Genomic DNA, 13731 nt, shown 5'->3' on the forward strand with positions numbered 1-13731 from the left:
GACACCCAAACACATCTCAAGTCATTTTGATAGTTCACATGTCAAATACAACCTAAAAATCATTTTGATAGGTCAAACATGTCAAATACACCTAAAAAATATGCAAGCTCTTTCTTTGAATTTGTCCATGAAGTTTGAAAACAACTGGCCTATATTGAGATCTCAGGAAAGAGATAATTTCTTCTCTCGGTCACAATTACTTTGAATTACAAATCAACATACCACCTCACGTATTCCTTGGGAAGCCAGACATTTTTATCAACTGGAATTTCACCGTCTCTTGGAACCAAGAGGGTATTGATATACTGTCCAGGCTGCAAAAAAATTTTTAATTAAGAAAAAATTGCGTCAAGAAGAGTAGAGCTGTGAAGTGTGAAGTATAAGAATGCTCATACTACATAGATGACACGTGTCCCTAGAGTAGCCAAAAACAGTCAAATCAACTAACTCTGTGAATTCAAGTTTTATGGGATTTCTTTAGTTAAGAAAAAATAGTCCCAATGATTAAATACTGGCTCTCCGGACGAAGTCAGTTATATTGGCTACAGGTAATTTGCTGATGAAGGAATTTCGATACTTGCCAGGTTCTGTAAGCGATTACAGGGATCTCCATATGTTCGATTGAGAGCATCCGTAATGGCAGTTACAAAGCATGAAGCTGAAAAATCACTTGTCTCCCGGTCACGTGAGCCATTCAACATAAGCACCTGTCAACTTTTTCCTCAAAATATTATTAACAAACTGGCAAGTCACGGAGATTTCAATGAGCGAGACACAAATCTAATCCACCATTAGGTCGCCAAAACAAGGCACAGTGCAGTCCAAGTTCCAGTAAGGAAAGAGCTTGGATAATGCCATGGAAGTAAACAAGAACACACGCACACACACACACACACTATTTCCATCAAATAAAATAGAGTTTTATCTATCTAGCGAAGAGACGCGTGCTTCACTACAACTGTAGTTGAATTGATTGAAACAGTGCGCTCATACCATATGACGGACAGAACTTAAAATCTTGGGTTTCGTCATATTGAAAAGTAAATGTTATGGGACTTGGGACTTGCAACCATATCAAAGGAAATCAACCTATGCCCACTTTGCCCTCAATCAAACAGTGCAGTTATACCAAGGTTGGGCCACTTTGAATGAGTTGCAGTCCGGGTGATTGTTTTCCAGTGAAAAGATGAATAAAAAGTGCATCTTATGGAGACCCCAACCTCATCATCACTCTTGCCAATGAGCTTAGGAAAAGATCACAAAATACCTTTAGACAGGATCTTGAAGATATGATCTCTCCAATTCCCAGCAATACCTACAAAATTATGGGAGTCAGTACCATCTAATGGTACAATTTAATTGCCTAAAGAAAAAAATGTTGCTTCCATAAAATTACAAATTAGCTGTAATAAAATTAGATCAAAACGATTTTCTCAGAGAGCTGGAAAGTAAGTTAATCTAGTAAAATCAGATTGGGTATGACAGCCAACTCTTTAGTACATGTGTATGATTAATGCAAGAAAGTGCCTCCAATCCCACAAAATCACATAGAATAGTAGAACGTTCCACATCATTTGATGTAAAGTCAGCTGAGACTTTCTTCTTCTTTGTTTACGATGACATTATGCTCTTAACAAACTAAGAAGTCAAATTATGGCTCAATGCAATAGAACAATTAATTTCTCTTTGCAAATGCATATAAAGATCTGCAGTTACTGAAATGTATAATTATCAAACATCTGGGAAGACAAGAATTTTAGTCTTAACTGCCTCAGCAAATTGACATTATTCTTTTCCTTTATAAATCTAAACACCATGCTAGCAGCTAAATACAGTCAGTAAAATATGCAAAAACATCCATTGGTTTAAGATTTAGCATATTGAGTTTACAAGGGGAGGAAACTTTCAGGGGGGACGAGTTTCTATCATTACTACTCAGCAAGTTAAATTTTAAAATAGGTAGAAAGTTTTGGGGGAGAAAACATAGGTTCAATCATTATCATTTGCAACACCATCCGATTGTTCGAAAAGTATCATTCTACTTTTCTGTACCTAAGTTGGTAATCACCCTACCCCTTTATTTAGGGGAGAAATCCATATGATTTGGTTCACAATCACTTCTCCCCCTTGTGCATTTAAAGTGTGATTTCACTGTCTCGTGATAGAAGTCCATTAGCAACTGAAACCCTACCCTTGAAGAGCTTAAACCATCCCGCTAAAATATCTGCATACAGCTATGGTGCATTGATTCTCACAAATACTAAAGTTCCCGTAGCAAATAAAAATGTTGCTCTACTCAGTAGATAAGCATCAGACACAACTCATATCAAGATTTAATGATCACAGAGAATATCAATTAATTTTACAATATATCAAATAATACAAAAATATTGCGTTAGAACTAGAAGACACAGAATCAGGACCGTTTCAAATGAAATGAATCAGTAGGTAACCATGTCACTTCATCGAGAAGAAATACCGTATAACTGCACAACATATATACTGATAGCAAGGACCTTACCAATGAAGGGCAGATCGAAGTAAAAAGGGAACCCATAGCATAGACAATGCAATCCACATTATTCAACTGCTCTAGCACAGCAGGATTAGCAGCAGGAAAGACCTATTTAAAAATAAGAATAAAGGAAGTAATAGTTAAAAACCAGTAGTTACATTCAGAACAAAAACAAATTGACTACAATGAAAAATTGAGGAGGTCCAAATCAGTTTTTTTTCCCCACATCCAAACCAATTTCTCAAATTGGCTTCTTTTTTTTTTTTTAAAGGCTCGGTTAGATTAAAACCAAACCAAACCAAACCCAAACATAACAAGTGGCCAAAAATGAAATTGTACAGAAGATGTTAACAAGTAATGAAGCTGATCACCAATAATAACCAAAATAAAAGTCTCCTTCCATCACCCGAGATAAAATAGATACTTTATTAATATTACTCACATAATATGCAATACAAGAATATTTGATAATTGTCCATGCAAAAATAAGATAAATGATTCTATGCTTGCATCATCTATCAATCCTTTTGAGTTTACTTCTATTCCCATTCTATAGAGCAATGCATATTTTAAAAAAAAAGAAGAAGAAGAAGAAGAATCATTCACATCAAGCTCCTATATGACATTGCAAATGCTTAGACAAGACAAGCCATTAACCTCATGAAGCAAATTTTTCCCTTCACTTGACATGTAGAACACCCGCTTTATTCTTGAAGGAAGTCCTGGAGTTGAAGAGTTTTCCTGTCCATGAATGTATAAAACTTCAACAGATTAGAAGCATCCAATACAAATGCCAAGAACCAGTAGCACATACAAAAACTTCATAATTTTACTTATAGAGAAAGAAATTATTGTGTGATAGAAGTCAATCAGCGGCTGGATAACATATATAATATATTTCAGCAAAGCTCCCTTTCTACCAAAAGAAGTTCAACCAAGATGCTGTAAGACAGTAAGAGTTAGCATCTTATCACAGATAAGACACTAACACACCTTTTTAACAGGCTCCATGGATCCACTGGTCGGATGAGAAATTTCATTTTGTCCCCGTATAATGGTACCGTCCTATAATATGATTGAAACAAGTTGTGAGATGATGTACTGGATTAAAAAAGGAGTGAAACTCACCATTGAGAAATTTTAGATCAATTGCTTTTATAATGAAAAATAAATATACACCTAGAATACAAACTCCATGGAACCATATCATGGTTACAATGTTAATCAGTTATAGAACCATCAACCATACCCATAATTCACATCCTAATGTAAGCCTATCATTGGTTGAAATCACCGGTAAGACCAGGCTATCAGAAGGAATCTCTGATACACGTGAAACAGAAATATTGCAGCATCCAAGGACTGAAAAAATATGCGTGCTCCTGCAAAAAAGAAATTCCCAATGCTGCAAGGTTTATAAGATGTCAGTAAAGTTGTTAAACAATTAGACCCTTAAATTCACTCTATTAAACTAAAATCAGGATGAAGTAGCAGATAAAAGACCTGCCATTGCTGAAACAAAATGATTCATCGGATCGGCGAATAATCTGTACAAAGACAAAGAAAGGCCACGTGTTATGCCAAAATATTGAAAGAGCATAAAAGAGGCAAGCAACTTGGAAAAACGATAATAGGAAAAGTAGTAGCAATATTTATAACAACAACATTATGATGGTGATGACGAAAATGACAGCATACTAAAGGGCAAAATACCAGAAAGATAGCAATATTGATAAAAATAATATTTGTAGTGATAAATAATTTAGAACAACTCAGAGAAACAGTAGCCCCTTGCTAACCAAAAATTTAAAAAAAAAAAATCATGGAGAAAAAGAGGTTGAAATTGACAATGTGAATCGAGAGTTCATCATCTAGAAAGAAATTATATGTACGCAGTATTTCGCTAATAGCCAGAGAAGAGAGAGAAAAAATAGTTATGAAAAAAAGGTTGTTTATTGACAGAATGAGAAATCCAATAAAAAAGCATCAGTTTGCACACAGAGGTCACCTGATTCTGGAAATAGGCCAGAAAGGCACGAATAGTCTCCCTGTAGGGTTTTGACACACCTTTCCATAGAGAGTGATCACCCTCCACAATAGAGTACCTACAACATGAAACTCAGCTAACTGCTAAACCAAGAGTATTACACAACAATAACATATAGCAAATCACACAAGGGGAGTGAAGAAAACATTCAAAATAATTTTCCCCATTAAATTAAGACATATGACCAGTTGGCACAAGGGATCACGTCCCATAGATAGAAAGCACAAGTTAGTAGTTATAGTTCCATCAAAACTAGAGGAAAGACAGACAGCACTAATCAATGACTCACACAAATAAACACAAATGATTGAAGAAGAAGATGATATACTAAGACGTTATATAATTGCAGCAGAAGTGGAGGAAGGGAGAGATGAAAATGTCAGAGATTTGTTGACTATAGGGAAGTAGACTAAGACTGACATCCTCCCAAGGCAGAAGTTATAAAGTGATAAGGCCTTGAGTTATGCAAATATAACTATTTCAGCCTTTTCTTTTTAGCTTGAATTCTGAAAAATATTTCTGAAAGGATCAAGATTTATATTCCAAGTTTTGTTTTTTTTACATACCAACACCAATTGGGAAAACCTATTATTTATATTTCAAGTATTACATCGGAGTAAATCTGAATGACAGCTCCAATGGAGTATAGAATTGTGAGCATGGAAATATAATAGATGTAACATTAAAGTGGCACCACTCTGATTTTGCCGAAGGAAAAAAAAATATTATTCACAGCAGGAAGGAGGCTTTTCACGGCATCAATAAAGGGGTACCATTCTGATTTAGCGTGATGTGGATCAAGTGATAGACGATGACCAAGCAATCTGCGAATTGCAAGAGCCTCCGCCGTACTTCGATTAGACAATCTCAGACACCTGGATCGTATGTCCCCAACAGCAGGACCACCTGTAAATTATCCCATCATGGAATCATATTTCTAATTTCTATTTCCAGTAAGCTCAAAAATAACAAATTTCTCAAAGCCAAATATCCACTGGCAAGCCCCCGGGAAGATAAGATCAAAATTTCGCAGACATTCACCATCAAATGATCTTGCGAGAAGTAAAAATAGTTACCAAGGACACGGACAATTTCAGCCGTACTTCCACCATCATCAGAAACGGGGAGAACATGAGCCACACGAGTGGTGAAGTTCTGAAGCTCTTCCGCCACGCCATTGAACGCCGTCCCACCTACGCATCGAACTCCGAAAAGCGCTTAGATTTCCACATCAACACAATAAAAGAAGACAAGAAAACAGACGGTATTGAGCGAATGAAACTATCAGGTACCCGAAAATACGAGCAATGCGGGTTGCGGGTGAGTAGGGTTAGCATCCGAGGAACAACGACATTGGCGATGCTGAGAAGGAAATGAAGCCATAGCGGAGGAAAAGGTTGAAGTGGGAGAAGACGGGGAAGGTAGTCTGGGGTACGGGAAGGGGAAGGTCTTCCACCATGTGGGACCCAACCAACTGTCGGCCATATTCCCGCGTCTTCGGCAAACCGATTTTAGTTCCACTGACACTGTGAGCTGCCTTTTTCCTTATCCTCCCGTTAATGTTGTACCTCGGACTCCACATCCGTCATCGCGTCCGCGTTATTTACCTGGTTTTCCAATAAATTTTCCTACCGACAGGATACTGGTGCTATATTTGGCGTTTAAATTCGATCACTTCTTTTTAATTTTGCTGGATAAAATTTGAAACGAGCAGTCTTAATTTTAAAATGTGTTTAGTTCTTAAATTTTAAACCAATATTTTAGCATTTTAAATTTAATTTTATGTTAGTCTGATTTAATTTTTTTTAATTCTTACAACAAGACTAACCATTTAAATTTTAGAAACTAGAACTATTTGTTTCAAATTTTTAAATTAAAATAAAAACTAAAAATATTTGTTTTAAATTTTTAAATTAAAATAAAAATTAGAGTCAAATTTCAGAAACTAAAAATTATTAATCCTAAAAATTAATTGTGAACTAATTTTCCTTAAGAAATTAGACAAGGATTTCTGGGGTGATCTTTGCTCCCCACATGATTCACAAGGATTTTTGGGTTATTATCTGTAAGTTACTTTTACTACTCCATTTGTGATATCTTTTTAATTAAATTGTACGGTTTAAAAAAACAATTAAAACTAGTTAAAAGTAATTAATATGTAGCAAATACAGTTTTTTTTCAAATATAACTCTATATATAAATGGATAAATGTAAGAGAGTAATAATGAGATAAATGAAGAAAGAAAATGTATTAAATACATTAAATTATGAGTAAAATAAATAATACTACATTAAATGTTCAGATAAACTAAAAAAGGATCTTAAAAAAAAAAAACCTATTTAAAAAATTAAATCTTATAATAAGAGACGGAAAGAGTATTATTTTGACCATAATAGGAGGCATAAAAATAAACCGAACATTTGATAAGTTAAGAGAGTTATAATCGAAAAACATAGACCACCTTATAAATGAGCTATAATACATGCGGATGCACAAAAAATATGAAACATAAAATAAACATCTCATATGATGCCTTATAAAAATATTAGGGAAAAAGACAAAAAAATGGCACTTAAACTTTATAATGCCCAAATGGTCTGCTGAATTTGAGAAATCCCAATTTGGTCTCCAAAGACCAAATTAGGATTATCATGTTAAAAGAAAATACCAAATTGCTTTTTATTCTATTTATTATTTTTAAAATACGAAAACCCCTACTAGCCTGCCGGAGCTCCGACAATTAGAAATAATTTTTTTGAAAATTTTTACAACTTCAGTATAACGGTTAACAACTTTTATAATGCTATTAATAACTTTAATATAGCAGTTAACAACAGGTTTTCTGAGAAATTCAACAAGCTTTAGCGGCCGAAAAATTTTTTTTTTAAATTTTTATAACTTCAGTATAACGGTTAACAACTTTTGTAACGCTATTAACAACTTCAGTATAGTAATTAGCAATAAGTTTTCTGAAAAATTCAACAAGCTCCAGTGGCCGAAAACAATTTTTTTAAAAATTTGTACAACTTCAATATAACGGTTAACAACTTTTACAACGCTATTAACAACCTCAGTATAACAGTTAACAACAGGTTTTCTGGGAAGTTCAACAAGCTCTAGCGGCCGAAAACAATTATTTTGAAAATCTTTACAATTTCAGTATAATAGTTAACAACTTTTGTGATGCTATTAACAATTTCAGTATAGCAGTTAACAACAGCTTTTTCGGGAAATTCAATAATTGGTCGCCGAAGCTCCAGCAGCCAGAAACAATTTTTAAAAAAATTTTACAATGTCAATATAACGGTTAACAACTTTTGTAACACTGTCAACAACAGGTTTTTTGAGAAATACAAAAAGTAGTATTTTTATAATTTCAATAATGCCATTAACAAGTTTTATAACTTTATTAACAGTTTTGATATAGCATTTAATAACAGGTTTTCTTACAAATTCAAAAAAATGACATTTTTATAGCTTTAACAACTACTTTTTTTTTTAAAATTTTTACAATTTTAGTAGAACAGTTAACAATTTCTGTAACTCTATTAACAACTTTGATATAGCAGTTAACAACAGGTTTTCAGAAAATTCAAAAAGTAGCATTTTACAACTTCATTAATGCCGTTAACAAACTCAAAAACCTGTTGTTAACCTCTATACTGAAGTTGTTAATAGAGTTACAAAAGTTGTTAACCGTTATACTAAAGTTGTAAAAAATTTCAAAAAATTGTTTTCAGCCATTGGAGGTCCGGCGACCAATTATTGAATTTCCTGAAAAACCTATTATTAACTGATATATTGAAATTGTTAATAACGTTATAAAAGTTGTTAACGGTTATATTGAAGTTGTAAAAATTTTCAAAAAAATTGTTTTCGGCCACCAGAGCTTGTTGAATTTCCTACAAAACCTGTTGTTAACTGCTATACTGATATTGTTAATAGCGTTACAAAAGTTGCTAACCTTTATACTAAAGTTGTAAAAATTTTCAAAAAAATTGTTTTCGGCTATTATAGCTTGTTAAGTTTCTCAGAAAACGTGTTGTTAACTACTATACTGAAATTGTTAATAATATTGCAAAAGTTGTTAACCATTATACTGACGTTGTAAAAATTTTCAAAAAAATTATTTCCGACTATCGGAACTCCGGTGACTGTTGCCACCAGAGCTTTGGCGAACGACTGGCCAGCTAGTGGGAGTTTTGGTATTTTAAAAATAATAAATAAAATGAAGGACAATTTAGTCTTTTCCTTTAACATGATAATCTCAATTTGGCCTTTTCTTTTAACATGATAATCTCAATTTGGTCTTTTGAGACCAAATTAAGATTTCTTAAATTTAGCATACCATTTGGACATTATGAAATTCAAATGTTATTTTTCTGTCTTTTTTCCAAAATAATATAAGAAAGAATCTTTTATTTAAGTAACTTATAAAAATGATAAGAGGAATGATATAGCTGTACTATTATCTATATTTGTTATTTTTTAAATAAAAAGGCAATTCTATATTCGTTATCTATATTTGTTATTCGTCTCAACTTTCAAAGAAAAAAGGGGCGCAAGTCTTTGAATCTTTAGAATACGGTTGGCAAAAAAAAAAAAATCCTTAAAATATGATCTTCATTTTTAATATAAGATTTTGTTTGATTTTTATTTTGATCCTAAATATAAGATCCTAATTTATTTTATCTTTTTTATTTATTCATCCTTTTTAAAGATAATCATTCTAATAACAGTAGTTCTGACTAATAAACTTGATTAGCAAAAATATTTTAGGAAAAACAATACATGTTTATTATAAATAACTAATTTAATTTATTTTTTATTTACTCAAATTAGTTAACTAATTTTTATATATATTTTTTAGTTGCCCCATTCAATTCACCAACTACATCTAAATACGACCCGCGTCGTGCACCTGACTGCATACGTTGAGGCTCGAACTCGAGACCTCACTTAAGCGATACCAAACCGCTTACCACTTAAACCAACCCTGTTGATAACTAATTTTTATATTTAAAATAGGAGGTAGTACAAATTATGGATATACTAATACAAATGACTTTAATTATTGGCAACTGATGATTATTGGTCTTAATTTAATTTATAACCGGGCTGACCCGAATCACGCCTTGCCGATCGGGTGTTAGGGTTTATATATTCCTCCCTCCACGCTGAAGGTATCCTCTAAATTCTTCCCTGCCAAACAGGAATCCCTAATCTGCAAAGCCTGACCGAAGTCTTTTTGCCATGGATTTCTCCAAGAAGCGCAAAGCCGAGGAGAACGGAATCGACGATTCTGTGCCCTCAACAACCCCGCTTGGTGCAGATGACATCCGCAAGATCCTCCAACCCTTCAATCAAGAACAGCTTATCGACCTGCTTCTTTCAGCTGCTCTTCATCACCCTGACGTTCTTGAGTCTATACGTTCCGTCGCCGACCGTGATTCCACCCTTCGGAAACTCTTTGTTCGGGGGCTTGCAGGGGAAACCACCACGGAGACACTTAGCAGTGTTTTCTCCTCCTTTGGGGTGCTCGATGAGGCGATTGTTATCTTCGACAAAACGACCGGGAAGTCCAAAGGATACGGCTTTGTGACGTTTAAACACGTTGATGGTGCTATATTGGCTTTGAAAGAGCCCAGTAAGAAAATTGACGGGAGAATGACGGTGACCCAGCTTGCAGCTTCTGGATTGTCGGCCAGTCAAGGGACTAATGCGGCTGCCGCAGCTGCAAGTGATGTTTCTGCCCGAAAAATTTTTGTGGGCAATGTACCGTTTGATATTTCGTCGGAGAGGCTGTTGAGTTACTTTTTGGCTTATGGGGAAATCGAAGAAGGGCCTCTTGGGTTTGACAAAGCTAACGGAAAGTCCAAAGGTTTTGCGTTCTTTGTGTACAAAACGGAGGAGGGTGCTAGGGCGTCTCTAGTTGAGCCAGTCAAGACTATTGATGGGCACCAAGTGCTTTGTAAATTGGCCATGGATAACAAGAAGGGGAAATCAGGAGGAGCTCCTAACCAGGGCCCTGCTGGGTTACCAGGTAATGGCATGGCAGCACAACAGCCGCAACCATCTTTACCTGGCCCTATGATGGGATCAAACTATGGGGGTCATGGCCCTTCATATGGGGGATTTGGTGGTGCGCATCAGGGCCCTATGGCTATGCCTAGTAATAATTATGGATTGCAGTCTTCATTGCCGCCGTATGGGACGCAGGTTCCATCTACCTTAACTCCTAATAGCGGTGGGGGGTACGGTCCCGGTATTGGAGGGGCTTATAGTGGCTCTCAGTTCAGTGGGCCTACTTCTGGTGATTATGGCGCTAGGCTGCCTTCATCCTCTGCTGGAATGCCGACCGGAGGATATCCAGATGGTTCGCATTATAATTTGCCCTCATCTGCTGTTCCCTCTCAGCATCAACAGCCCATGCAAATGCCAAGGATGGCCCCAGGAGGAATGTACCAAGGCATGCCGCCATACTACTGAGGTAATATTGCATTTGATTTTTCAATTGTTGTTGTTTATTGCTTTAATACGTGCCCTTGATGTGGTTTGCTTTTTTTATTTTGGTTAATAGAACTACCGATCCGTGCCTTTATATGGATTTGCTTTTTCTTGTTTTCATAATTTCATTTTGAACTTCTATTTGTATACCATCCTAACCTTGGTAACTTTAAAGTTTTGCTTTATTTTTGTTATTAAATCCTCATCGTTTCGTTGAAAAAATGTTTTTCTTTTGCTATTTCGATTGGTGTACACGAAACAAATCTTCGACTGTTGTTACTCTCCAATTTTGAATGCTCGCTATTAAATATATGGGGACATTTTGGTGCTATCTTAGGATTTTTTACCTTTTGAATCATAACAAATAGAGTATAGGCTTAATATCAACTGGCCATCTGTGATCATGAAGCTGCACCATAATTTTTATGAAATATGATGAGTAGAAAGAAAAATATGTATATTAATTATTTCCTTTGTATGTGAAATTGTTTTGATGGTGACTTCTTTGGTTCTTCCGTCTGTGCACGCTCCCTATCTTTTTTGGCATGACTCGTAACCTTGGTTTCAATTTGTCAATTTCCCAATCTATTAGTATCGTGTGGTTAATTGACTTTTTTCCTTTGGGGTTTTGTATGATTGGACTTGGAATATAAGAGAAGATAAAGGAAGAAAGAATTTTTGAGACTTAATGGAGTTTTGGAAGGAAAGGAATGGATCAGATTCCTTCTGCTGCCCCAGCACAATTTCACACACGCACGCTTCATGCACGCAGATATTTGGATGAACCTAATCCTATCATGAATAGTAATATTTGTTTCCTTCCACTAAACTTGAGATCTTTCTTTCATTTGGCTTTCCAAAAGGAGAGTTTATGTTGCTCTGTCAGAAGGACTAATTATTCTCTTTCATTTTTTAATTCTAGAAATTGCATGCACATATGAATAATCTGCATAATGGCTATATATGGAAATTATTTAGTTCTACAGAGTACAGTCTTCAGACTCAAGTGGATACGACAAAATGACATGTAGCGTTATGCTTATTTATTTGATGATTCTGCTATGTGCTTCTGAGTAATAATTGTTACTTTTTATAGCTCGCCCTTAGTTTTTAAAATGTTAATTCCTGGTTTGAGTTTTGAATGGGTGTTTGATTCAGGTTTGTGATGGCTTCTTGGGCGCTTATGCTTTAAATGGTTATGCTGATTTCGTGAATCCAGACAATGAATACTTTGGTTTTGATTACATGGACTGCTGTGAATTTGTTGCTGCTTCACTACCTCTGCTTCTATGTGTTGTTCCTATTTGTGATAGGTTTTAGTGAAAGCTTACATGAGTTTGCTTAGTATTTGAATGTAGTATTCATATGAAGATTTGTAGAACGTTTTATTGGATGATTTTCGTCTAAATAGGGTTTTAAATTATTCAATAGATACAAAGGTGCTTATGCCTCCTGCATGAAAAAAAAAGGTGTTCACCTTGAACTTTGATGCATCTTTAGCCGTTGATCATTTTACTCTGTATCTCTGGTCATTATGTGGCTACTGAGCATTTGTTTCACTATCTGGGGTTTGTATTCTTGAGCATTTCTTGAAATATCCTTGTAATCGATCTTTAAATTCTCGAGTCTTGAGGGCGTAAATCAGTTGAGGCAAGCCTTTTGAGACTATGCATATTATCTTAGGTCTGTTATTGATTTGGCACTCAGACTTAGACTTGTTTAAAAATTGCCTACCTTGAGTATTATTCTTATTCTTATTTGATGAAGGATTCGCTGAAACTTGATCTGGCAATGTCTATGTTGAATTTATTTTTTTTGGGGTAAATCTTAATTTATTTTTAAGAAAAAAAAACTACACCATATTTTTGCGGTCAAGGACAGTATTTTCTGACCATAAAAGTGATAAATATGTTTATATGAACTTAAGATGATGGATATGAATTATATTTTTGGAATTTTGAAAAGTCCAAACGAGCTTATTTTGTCCTCGAATAGCCTGTGAGTCTAATAATTTGGAATCAACTTGTTTAGTATACAAGTTTAGTCAAGCTGACATCAAGGGGCTGTATGCAAGCAGTTTATTCAACTGTTGAATAATGTTTTGATTGTCCTTGCATTAAAGGAAAACCACATTTCATTTGGTACCCTTGATTGTTAGGCTCAGCCCATTTGATCCTCAAGAGGCAAAAAGCTTAAAAAGGAATGAAAATTAATGAGGGTAAAGGAAAGAATGAGCATGTTCACGTAGACAATAAGTGCTACCTTTTTCCTTATCAACTTCGCTAGTATCAGAGGATATACAATACAAATTGCACTATTTGGTGTGATTTTGGCACAATACAGATTGCTGATTTAATTAAAATTCGCAGAATCACATCTGTGTGATTCGGATTATTTATATATACTTATTCCTGTTGAACCACTTCATTCCTTGAGACCTTAACATGCTGTTGAGCTGCTGTTTCCTGTGACGGGTAAATTTTAATCTCATTCCCATCTGCACAGGTCAAATGACTTATGCACTGCTTGTTCTCTTTATTTCTTTCTTTCTTCTTCTTGGCGCAGAAAAAATCAGGGTATGTAAAAGCCTGTTAGTATTGAAAGTCTCATTTTAACTCCATTCATCCCTCTGCCGCTAAACAGGTATTGCCTGTGACACTG

At 35.0% G+C, this 13731-nt stretch overlaps 2 protein-coding genes across 3 annotated transcripts; one reads left to right on the plus strand and one right to left on the minus strand.

Annotated features, from left to right (window-relative positions):
- Positions 1-222: 222 nt before the first annotated feature.
- LOC114722851 (uncharacterized protein YNL011C-like) lies at positions 223-6049 on the minus strand (the record flags this gene model as incomplete). Its single annotated transcript, XM_028908970.1, is given in 13 exon segments — positions 223-314; positions 582-707; positions 1268-1315; positions 2522-2623; positions 3173-3256; positions 3509-3580; positions 3765-3850; positions 3853-3920; positions 4019-4062; positions 4524-4620; positions 5336-5468; positions 5639-5755; positions 5855-6049. Coding segments are annotated over 13 exon segments (1262 nt in total), but the record flags the coding sequence as incomplete, so codon positions are not given.
- Positions 6050-9776: 3727 nt separating this feature from the next.
- Positions 9777-13725, plus strand: LOC114722941 (UBP1-associated protein 2C-like). Of its 2 annotated transcripts, none has more exons than XM_028909063.1 (2): positions 9777-11053; positions 13636-13725. In XM_028909063.1, exon 1 carries the CDS (start codon positions 9817-9819, stop codon positions 11050-11052), a length of 1236 nt encoding a protein of 411 aa, XP_028764896.1. In that variant the 5' UTR covers positions 9777-9816; the 3' UTR covers position 11053; positions 13636-13725. The 2 variants fall into 2 exon arrangements, with proteins under 2 accessions (XP_028764896.1, XP_028764895.1); XM_028909062.1 differs by lacking the exon at positions 13636-13725 and adding an exon at positions 12229-12821 and having other exon boundaries at positions 9780-11053.
- The last annotated feature ends 6 nt before the right edge of the window (positions 13726-13731 follow it).

Source organism: Neltuma alba, unplaced genomic scaffold, assembly GCF_004799145.2.
Source record: "Neltuma alba isolate B1F8T4 unplaced genomic scaffold, ASM479914v2 tig00012116_pilon, whole genome shotgun sequence".
Classification (NCBI taxonomy): domain Eukaryota; kingdom Viridiplantae; phylum Streptophyta; class Magnoliopsida; order Fabales; family Fabaceae; genus Neltuma; species Neltuma alba.

What these genes read in the sequence shown, in the direction of transcription:
- LOC114722941 (XM_028909063.1), top strand. Translation starts at nt 9,817, where the DNA reads ATGGATTTCTCCAAGAAGCGCAAAGCCGAGGAGAACGGAATCGACGAT.